The sequence below is a fragment of the Scyliorhinus canicula genome, chromosome 12 (genome assembly GCF_902713615.1).
Source record: "Scyliorhinus canicula chromosome 12, sScyCan1.1, whole genome shotgun sequence".
NCBI lineage: Eukaryota > Metazoa > Chordata > Chondrichthyes > Carcharhiniformes > Scyliorhinidae > Scyliorhinus > Scyliorhinus canicula.
The window spans coordinates 120,663,485-120,674,745 of record NC_052157.1 but is presented as its reverse complement, the minus strand read 5'-3'; the positions used below and the strand labels follow the sequence as shown (position 1 = coordinate 120,674,745).

The following is an 11,261-nucleotide window of genomic DNA, read 5'->3' as shown; positions in this document are numbered from 1 at the left end:
TTTATCATTCTACATTCATTTTGTTTTACTAAGTAGTTAAAATATTATACCCATTGCATCAGAGCCATTATGAGAACACCCCATGTAGCCTGTTCCTGGCAGCTATCATATCAGCACCAAGGTAATATTAATCTCAATATTTAATTTTTCAGGGGTGGCATGTGGTGCAGTGGTTAGCATTGGGACTGCGGTGCTGAGGACCTGAGTTTGAATCCCGGCCCTGGGTCACTGACCGTGTGGAGTTTGCACATTCTCCCCGTGTTTACGTGGGTTTCACCTCCACAACCCAAAGATGTGCAGATTAGGTGGATTGGCCACACTAAATTGCGCCTTAATTGGGGGAAAAAAGAATAGTTGGGTACTCTAAATTTATTTTAAATTATTTAATATACCATGCTTTTCAAGGTGGGATGTTCATGCAGGGGAAGAACATCATTGGTATGGAAGGAAATGAGAGAAAATTTCATGGATAGAAATAGGGAATACTTACAACACACATTCCCTCCTCCATCCAGCAAATGTCAGTAACACAAAATAAAAAGGTCTTTGCACATTTAACAGCTTAGTATGTTAGACTCAGAGGCACTAACTTAATGGCTTACAGAATAATTTAAATTATCACTTGAAATTTCAAGATTTTTACTGGCGATTTTGTATTGGTGCATTCTACAATTCATGAAAATCATAAATAGCCTTAAGTTTAATCCAATAGCATCACCATTCATAGGGAGGACTACTGCATGGGAAGTGCATGCTGATGTCCACAATTCCTATACTGCATCGCAGTTTAAGGCCGAGACATTTCTTTACTCGAGGCCATAACCCAAAACTTACTTTTTCAATACACTATCATTCAGAATATTAGTCCAAGGCTTCATTCCATTACACTACAGGCCAATTTTTAAAATATCCTTGTTCTTGGGATGTGCACATCGCTGCTCAGAAAGTATTTATCCCCCATCCCTATTTTCCCCAAGGGGATTAAGAGGCAACCATAGTGTGGCACTGGGGTCAGTGAATCAGTTGAGTTCTGATGACAATCAAGCAGCTTTTACGGTCATTTTGTAGCATTACAAATGACAAGATTTATTAAAATGCTATGGTATCATGCTGTTTCAGTACCATGATCACTAGCCTACCATAAAGTATGGTGGTCAATCTTAGTTGTTTAGTTCTCATTGTAGAGCTCATCAATAAAGACTATTCTACAGCCAATCCTCGGACTGAAGCACAGTCCCAACCCTACATTTTCAAAAAAGCTAAACTCATGCTGACTGAATCAAACCTACTTGAATGTGCTGCACTGCAGCAATGCTATGGGTGAACGAGGGGCTGGTTTAGCACAGGGCTAAATAGCTGGCTTTTAAAGCAGACCAAGTCAGGCCAGCAGCACGGTTCAATTCCCGTACCAGTTGCCAGACAGAATTCCCTCCCGAAACCTCTCCGGTTCTCTTTCCTCCTTTAATGTTCCTTAAAACCCACCTCCATGACCAAGCTTTATTATCTGGTATGTGCAGAATCTTGTTTTATAACACTGCTGTGAAGTGCCTTAAGTACTGTATAAGTACAAGTTATTATTGTAATTACTGCAAATTTATTAAGAAACAAATTTGTTTTCCAGCGAATTCTATGGTCAGTGCATTAATGACTGAGCTTGTACAGACTAAAGCCACGGGCTTTAATAGTCTATGATTGAATTTTGCAAACAATCTTTTAGCGAGCAGGAAAATGGAAATGTCTGCAGGTGGCAGATAGTAAACTGCAGCAATGTTTTGCTGTCTTCGGGACATTCTTGTTCAATGCACCCCAGGATCAAACTCAGTAGGGAATTTGCTCGGGTAGCACTGCTATGTATTTACACCAATTCCCTGGTGACAGGCTCCCTGTGCCGCATTCTTCATCAATACCTAGCTAGAAGCAGCGCTACGTGAATGAAATTCTCCCCCATGTGTTTCTGGCACTAATGCAAAACCCTTTGCGACTGGCCTCAACCCTTAACTGCATTATCTGAAATATACTCACTTCCAGTTCAAACATATGACTTATAATTGTATTTAAAATACATTGTGGTCATTGAATCATGAATCTGTGCTCAGTAAACTGATCTCAAACATACAATTCACAAAATGGACCGCAAAATTTGTCAAACACCACAGAGGCGGTTGGCAGAAATGTAAGAGTCTGAGTGGTGAACTTCATTGCAGGGGTTTCTATTTAGTCCACCGTTGGTTGCTAACTGGTTCCCAGGAATGTGCAGATGGCATTTATAAAGTCATGTGGTTTCTCAGCATGGACCCAATGACCAGTTCCTGGAACATGTTGGATGACAGAATTGGGAAATAGCCGCTTGATCTCAGGATAATCCTTGGAGCTTTGAAAAGAACACACAACAATGAATTAAATGTTAATAATAAAGTACGCACTCCACATGCCAGCTGAAGTACACCACAACCTCCGCTCTATTGCGTAAAACTAAAGAAATAGAGGCCAGAAGGTAATTGGTTTAATTCCTGTTTTATGATGGCTTAGCACCCCAACCGTTAGTCCAGCTGAGGTCAACAATAACTTGCTTCACTTCCTGTGATCTCGGAAAGGGGAAAATTTAACTTTCTAAATCAGTAGCAGTTGGTGACGTTATCTTGAAAGCAGGCTAATATGAAGGGGAAAGTTTGTATCATTATTTATTATTTTTAATATTATGAGAAGGAAATAGGTTAAGCTCATTGTTCACTCATGTATTTCATGGAGACTAAACCAGTTTGTTGGTTTATAATTGGCCTCACTTCATTAAGCACTCAACAGCCCAACTTCCAAAAAGCTAGGAGAGACATAGATGCAAGACAACACTATCCAGTACACAAGGGGGCCCTTATTGTTACAACCTCTGGGCCTTGCTATTACATAATTAGATACTAGGCATAAAACAGACTTGTGATTGTAAGAGATGTGGGTCCACTTATGGGAGTTGCTGGTGAAAAGCCTGAGAGAACATCTAGTTCAAACCCAAAATTTGTAGTATTGTTCAAATGACACATACCAAACTGGTGATTTTAAAGAAACCCAAAATGTGGAGTGTTGTATGTTTCTTTGCTGCATTGTGAAGTCTATTGAGTGCTGTTATATACAAAGGCTGTATTACCATTCCAAAAGGCCTAATTCAAGCATCACTTCCCAATACACCCAAGCAAAGGCTATTGGGTACAGGGTGTGTATCCAGGGCTGAATGTCCTCAAAATGAGGTTGAATAGTTGGGTAATGAGCAAATTGTGTGACGTTATGGAAGTTCTTACCTGATGTAAGGAGAATTGCCTCCACCCAGGAAGACGGTGGGGGCAGTGTAAGGAGTGTTGAATTTTGGGAAGGTCAAAATATAATCCATATGGTTTGCAACGGCCTCCAGGTTAACCCGCCAAACATATTGGCCATCACGTTCCACCAGATTCGTTAGGAGAAACTGCCTGATGCGGATATCCTGTGTTAACAAAGGGCATCATACTGGTGACATCCCATTTACCCCAGCACTCATAACACTGAAGGACCATGAAGTAATATTTAAATTTGTAATAGAAACAAGGGGAGAATAACTCTAAATGTGGTCTCAACAATGCCATGTACAACTGCAGCATAACACTCCACCTTTTATGTCACATTCCTTTTGCAATAAATTACAACAGTCCATTTGCTTTACTAATCACTTGCTGTACCTTCAGATTATTTTTTTGTGATTCATATACAAGGACATCCAGTTCCCTTTGTATTCTGACCCTTCAATGCCTACTCTTTACTTCCAGGTAGCTAACCTATCCTCTATCCATGCTAATATGTTACCCTCTGCAACATGTGCTCTTTTGTGCAGTAATCTTTCATGTGGTACCTGGTCAAATGTCTTCCAGACATCCATGTACATCAAATCCACAGGTTTCCCTTTATCCATGTCACTTCTCATTTCCTCAAATAACTCTAACAATGGGCAGCATGGTGGTGCAGTGGTTAGCACTGTCTGCTTCACGGCGCCGAGGTCCCAGGTTCAAACCCGGCTCTGGGACACTGTCCGTGTGGAGTTTGCACATTCTCCCCATGTTTGGGTGGGTTTTACCCCCACAACCCAAAGATGTGCAGGCTAGGTGGATTGGCCATGCTAAATTGCCCCTTAATTGGAAAAAAATTATTGGGTGCTCAAATTTTTTTTACAAAAAATAAATAACAAATCAGTTAAATAAAAAATCAAATCAAATAAAAAATAAATAACAAATCTGACATTTTTCCTTAAATGCCTGCCACTGCATCTCTTGAGCTATCACAGGGGCGGCATGGTGGCACAGTGGTAACACTGCTGCCTCACTGCGCCGAGGACCAGGGTTCGATCCCATTTCACTGTCCATGTGGAGTTTGCACATTCTCCCCATCTCTGCGTGGGTCTCACCCCCACAACCCAAAGAGGTGCAGGATAGGTGGATTGGGCAGGCAAAATTGCCCCTTGGAAAAAAATAATAATTGGGTACTCTAAATTTATTTTTAAAAAGTAAACAACCTAATTTCACATTAGCCAGGTGTGTTTTCATATCCTCAAAATTGCCCGTATCTAAATTTAAAACATCACTCCGAGATCCATTCTTCTCTCCCTCAAACCAAATGCGAATTTCAATCATGTTATGATCACTAACACTGGGGTACCTTTATTATGAGGTCAGTAATTAATCCTGTCGCATTGAACTTGACCAGATCTGGAATAGCCTGATCTCGGTTTTGCTCTAGAACCCACTGCTTTAAGAAACAGTCCTGATCGCATATCTTTGCCAATCTAATTTGTCCAAGTGGGTCGGTGCAGACTCGACAGGCCGAACGGCCTCTATCTGCACTGTATGTTCTATGCTCTATACGTAGATTAACATTACCCATGATTATCACAGTACCTTTTATAAGCCCTCAGTATTTATTCCTGTATACCCCATCCTACAGTGTAGTCATTGCTAGGCAGCCTATAAATTATTCCCATAAGTGACTTCCTACCTTTACTATTTATTAATTTTTATTGCCCCCCCCCCTCCCCAATTTGACATTTTGATCTTTAGAACTTCGGCCATTTTTCCCTATTGAACTCACATAATTCTTAAAGTTACTGACCAACAGCCATGTGGGTGTTGGAATTTCTTTCTCCCCCTGCTCTCCTAAAAACAATCAGTTTCACTGATGCACAATTCATTAAATGGGATTCATCGAGGTACAACTTCTCTGCTCACGGGCACCCTACAAACCCTTCCCACATAGTCACCCATTGTGCAAAAGCCCAGGCATGTATGCATAGGGTAGCCTATTCATCGGTGCAGAACATTACAAACTCTTGATGAACCTGTCACTCCCTGGGCTCACATGGAAAGGCACCAAGCACTCCCCATGGAATCTCATGCTGGCAATCACCGAGTATCAAGATAGAAATATTTGGAGGCAAGAGAAGCAATACGTATCTTAAATATTAGGAACAAAGCAGTGGAAGAATAAGCCAGCAAAGGTCGAAGGGAAACACAGAAAAACAAGAATAACCTGCCACATGGCCTGGATGGATGTGACAGGGAGAGAGTAATTCCACACAGGCTCAGGGGAAGAAGCATCGGAAGATATAACACATCCGGCCCAGGTAAGAGACACTAATGTGAGACTGACCCAACCTATGCCCAGAGAATGTAGTGGCTCGAGGACAACCTACCGGAGAACCAGGAGGGAAGACAGCTCTGTGTCAACATGCACAAAAAGGAAGAACTCAAAGTTAGTCTTTATATTGAAAAAGTTAAACAGAGAACTGAACTCTCCAGAGGATATAGTGGCTGCCTTGTTCTGCCTGCAGAGCATCTTTCACCCATTCTACCTTCTTCTGTTTTCAAATATTGCTTGTGTAAACCACCACAGATATGATTGACACTTTTACCTCAATGTATGGTTGAACAGAGAACTGAACTCTCCAGAGGATACAGTGGCTGCCTTGTTCTGCCTGCAGAGCATCTTTCACCCATTCTACCTTCTTCTGTTTTCAAATATTGCTTGTGTAAACTACCACAGATACGATTGACACTTTTACCTCAATGTATGGTTGGAGCTGTTGTTCAACTTGGTTTCGTGCAGCGGACCTCGTCAAGTCACCATCCACTGTTACTGCCCTCATGGCAGTGATGAATTTTGGGAAATCCGTATGCGAGAAAGTCTGACTGGGAGTGACATCCACCACGACAAGCCTTTCGATCAGTTCTGGCTGAGAGGAGGCAACAGAGCATATCACCATTCGGTGGCTATGATAATAAAGATGACTGCATTTTATAAAGCAAGTTTAAAATTTTTGTCATTAATGTTTTAGTGGGTAAATACACTGTCTAGTATAATGCTGAGCTAAATAGACCAAATGGTCTTAAAGTCAAATGATCAGTTTAGGCTGAGATTGTTGATCTCACCCAGAGCACAAAACGACTTGTAAACTGGCACCAGTGCCCTTGGGTTGGAGAAGAAAAATAAGTCAGCGTTCCAGATTACTGATTGTTCATCAGTAATCTCTGTCATAGATGCATGTGTAGATATGATAGAACATGGTTAGGAACATGCTTGACTATGATGCCCATGGGTCAATGGCCTGTTAACGGGCTAAACACTGGCCTAACTTCATCTGACATCCACACCTGTACTGATTAATAATAATCTTTATTTCTGTCACAAGTAGGCTTACAGTAACACTGCAATGAAGTTACTGTGAAAAGCCCGTCGTCGCCACTCTGGCACCCGTTCATGTACACAGAGGGAGAATTCAGAATGTCCAATCCACCTAACAAGCACGTCTTTCGGGACTTGTGGGAGGAAACCGGAGCACCCGGAGGAAAGCCACGCAGACACAGGGGAGAACGTGCAGACTCCGCACAGTGACCCAAGTGGGAATTGAACCTGGGTCCCTGGCGCTGTGAAGCAACAAAGCTAATCACTGTGCTACCGTGCCACCCAATTGGAACCTTAGTTGATCTTTCTCATCATCCTCGCTAATTAAAGCATTAATTTGGACTCCCAAATAACGATCCCAGATAAACAAACTTGGCACGAATCAGAGATCAAAACTTGGGAACCCGTCTGTCTTAGTGTGGCACCAGGCCAGTGGGCAAAATAGGATTGCCGCAATTCACCAAAGTTAATTGTAACCAGCTCACTTAACATATCCACTGTTTCCAATCAAACATACTCTTAGCAGTGCCGTCGTCATAGCAATCTTGCCACCCATGCTGTGCCCAATCAGAATACACTTTGGGAGCTGTAACTTGTCTAGCAAGTTCTGAAAGTCAAGGCTCATTGCTTCATAGGTCATCACTGGACTGTGTTCGCTATCACCATGGTTACGGGTATCCACTGTCACCACCTATTTACACAAGAGAATAATTTAACTAAAAATAGTTGTAATATCTAGCATTATTCAGCCTTTTAGTACACAAAAGATTCTGTAAAGCAGTGAAAGATTAGGGTGGCACAAAGAAAGTAGTTGAATCTCACACTTCTCCTTTAACTCACCATCCTGCCTGTCCGTTGTGACAATGCCTTGGCAACTGAATAAAAGTTTGATCTACTGCCAAAGAGACCATGGAGGCAGATCAGGGGAGTCTCGGTATTTCTGCCATCTATTACATCATAGGCCAGGTCCACTGGTCTAAAGGAAGCAGAAAAATGACTAGCCAGTGAAGTCACAGAAAATCTCTCATAAAATTATCACAGATTCATTAATGGGAATGGTCAGTGTGAAGCACAGAGATTATCCTGCAGTGACTGTTTTCATAGTTAGTAACCCGAAATTACCCAACGTAAAGGCATCCAGTTTTGGACAAACCAACTAAAAGTCAGGCTGCACAATACAAAACTGATATAGGGTATAGAAGCCTCGTGCATTGTAACCACAAACTGACCCTCCACATCCATTTCACTGATCAATTTCCTGTAAACTGACCCTCAAATCCATCTCACTGACCAATTCCTGGCAGATAGACTATGAGTAGGTGTAGGCATCGTGCCTGCTCTACCATGGTTGATCAGATTGTAATCTCAACTCCACATTCCCGCTACCCAATAACCTTTCACCCCCCTTGCTTATCAAGAATTCAACTACATCTGCCTTAAAAATATTTAAAGATTCTGCTTCCACTGCGTTTTGAGCAAGGGAGTTTCAAAGACACACAACACTGAAAAAAATATTCTTTTCACCTGTGTCTTAACTGGGTGACCCCGAGTTCTAGATTCTCCCACCAGAGGAAACATCCTCTCCACATCGACCTGTTGATACCCCTAAGGATCTTATATGTTTCAATCAGCTCGCCTCTTACTCCCCTAAACTCCTGTGGGTGCACGCCAAGCCTGTCCAACATTTCCTCAGAAGACAACCCACACATTCCAAGTATTATTTTAGTAAACCTTCTCTGAACTTCTTCCAGTGCATTTACATCCTTCCTTAAATAAGGAGACCACAATTACACACAATTTTCAGTCTCACCAATGTCCTGTACAACTGAAACATAACCTCTCCACTTTTGTATTAAATTCTCCTCACAATGAACAGTAACATTCTGTTAGCTTTCCTTTTTTTCTTATAAATTTAGATTACCTAATTATTTTTTCCAATTAAGGGGCAATTTAGTGTGGCCAATCCACCTACTCTGCACATTTTTGGGTTGTGGGGGCGAAACCGACGCAGACACAGGGAGGATGTGCAAACTTCACACGGACAGTGACCCAGAGCCGGGATCGAACCTGGGACCTCAGCGCCATGAGGCAGCTGTGCTAACCACTATGTGCTGCCCCCGTTAGCTTTCCTAATTACTCGTTGTACTAACATGCGCACCTTTTCTGATTCATGCACGAGGAAACCCAGATCCCTCTGCACCTCTGCAATCTCTCACTATTTAGATAATCAGCTTCTTTTTTATTCTTGCCAAAATAGATAATTTCACATTTTCCCACATTTGCCATCTTTGCCCACTCACTTAACTGTCTAGACTCCTTTGTAGCATCCTTGTGTCCTCTTCACAACTTACTTATCTTTGTGACAAAGGCAAATTCAGCAACCATCCCTTCAACCAAGTCATTTACCTAAATTGTAAACAATTGAGCCCCACGCTGATACCTGTGGCACACCATTTATTACATCTTGCCAACCAGAAACGATCAATTTATGGCTATCCCCCCCCCTTTATATTTAGCTAGCAAATATTCTATCCATACTAGATGTTACCCCTTATAACATGAGCTTTCTTTTTCTGCGATAACCTTTGATGTGGCACCTTATCAAATGCCTGCTGGAAATCTAAGTACGGTACATCCACCGGTTCCCCTTTATCCACAGCACACGTGACTTCTAAGAACTCCAAGGAATTGGTTAAACATGGTTTTTCTTTCACAAAACCATGTTGACTCTGCCTGGTTACCATGATTCTTTTCTAAGTGCCCTGCTATAATGTCCTTAATAATAGTTTCTAACACTTTCCGAAGACAGGTGGTAAGTTAACTGGCCTGTAGTTTCTTGCTTTCTGCCTCCCTTCCTTTTTGAATAAAGGAGTTACATTGTTTATTTTCCAATCCAATAGAATCTTCCCCGAATCTAGGGAATTTTGGAAAACTGAAAACCTACATCTCAACTATCTTACGAGGTACTTTTAAGGCCCTAGGATTACGTCCATCAGGACACAGGGTCAACTCACAGCTCCACCAATTTGTTCAATACAGTTTGTGTTTATAATTTTCTTGAGGTCCTCCCTCCCTTCCATTTTCTGATTTACAGCAAACTGGCCCTCCAATTCCATCCCACTGATCAATCTCATACAAACTGGCCCTCCAAATCCATCCCACTGATCAACCTCATACAAAGTGACCCTCCAACTCCATCCCATTGACCAACCCTGTGCAAAATGACCCTCCAACTCCATCCCATTGACCAACCCTGTGCAAAATGACCCTCCAACTCCATCCCATTGACCAACCAGTGCAAAATGACCCTCCAGCTCCATCCCATTGACCAACTCTGTGCAAAATCACCTTCAAATCCATCCCACTGACAAATCCTGAGCAAAGTGACCCACCAACCCCATCCCATTGACCAACCCTGTGCATAGTCACCTTCAAATCCATCCCACTGACAAATCCTGTGCAAAATGACCCTCCAAATCCATCCTATTGACCAACCCTGTGCAAAATGACCCTCCAACTCCATCCCATTGAGCAACCCTGTGCAAAATCACCTTCAAATCCATCCCATTGACCAACCCTGTGCAAAATCACCTCCAACTCCATACCATTGACTAACCCTGTGCAAAATCACCTCCAACTCCATACCATTGACTAACCCTGTGCAAAATCACCTCCAACTCCATCCTATTGACCAACCCTGTGCAAAATCACCTTCAAATCCATCCCACTGACAAATCCTGAGCAAAATGACCTCCAAATCCATCCCAATGACAAATACTGAGCAGAGTGACCCTCCAAATTCATCTGACTGCCCCTTTCTCACTCACTTCCCCGCTGATGTCCGGCCGGCTCCTCGGAGCGGAGCCGGGATCGGGAGACGCACCCCCAGCGCCCCGACCCAGCGCCAACTTCTCAACAGCATCGCGCAGCCGCAGCACTGGTCCAGCCGGAACCAGACGTTACCGATGCATTCTGATGATGTCACTGCCCTCAGACAGCGCCGCCTGCCGCTGACATGAAGAATGTCCACGTACGCCAAGGGTGACCAGCTCTTGCTGGATTGCCCTGGGCTGTAGATTTTTTTAAACATTCCTTCAGACACTTTTGTGTCTTAGTTGTAATAAATATAGGACACAAGTTTAAAAAAAACTGTTTGACTCATAATCAAGGGGAAGAGGCTGAGGAAGAATCCTTTTTGCTCCCCGATTGGCCTGGATCAGCCAAGCACCACACAATGAATGAAAGGAGATGGTGATTGGAGACACATTCAGGATCAAGTCCAGCTCGAACTCAAATGACCATTTTTCTTTCTTTGCAGCAAAAATTGCAATTAGGGTACAATTATGATGTGCTCCTTCAGTGAAGCAATAGAATACACATGGATACAGTGTTTCCAAACGCCTTGAAACATGTCTCCAAATACATACTCACTTTTCCAAAATGTTTGAATCTGTTCAATCAGGTTACTACCACCCCTGCCACACCACCAAAATGTTTCAAACTCACAAATGATATTCGTTGTGGCTGTGTAAAGGTATCACTCCTCGTTCATCTTGACCTGCCTGTAG

At 42.5% G+C, this 11,261-nt stretch overlaps 1 protein-coding gene across 2 annotated transcripts; it reads right to left on the bottom strand.

Annotated features, from left to right (window-relative positions):
• Positions 1 to 622: 622 nt before the first annotated feature.
• abhd11 (abhydrolase domain containing 11) lies at positions 623 to 10,675 on the bottom strand. 2 transcript variants are annotated; one of them, XM_038813938.1, is made up of 6 exons: positions 10,521 to 10,675; positions 7,534 to 7,669; positions 7,211 to 7,384; positions 6,074 to 6,244; positions 3,291 to 3,472; positions 623 to 2,371 (listed from the first exon to the last, which is right to left on the bottom strand). In XM_038813938.1, the coding sequence occupies exons 1-6, from the start codon at positions 10,613 to 10,615 to the stop codon at positions 2,233 to 2,235; spliced, it is 897 nt and encodes a 298-aa protein (XP_038669866.1). In that variant the 5' UTR covers positions 10,616 to 10,675; the 3' UTR covers positions 623 to 2,232. The 2 variants fall into 2 exon arrangements, with proteins under 2 accessions (XP_038669866.1, XP_038669867.1); XM_038813939.1 differs by lacking the exon at positions 7,211 to 7,384.
• Positions 10,676 to 11,261: the final 586 nt, after the last annotated feature.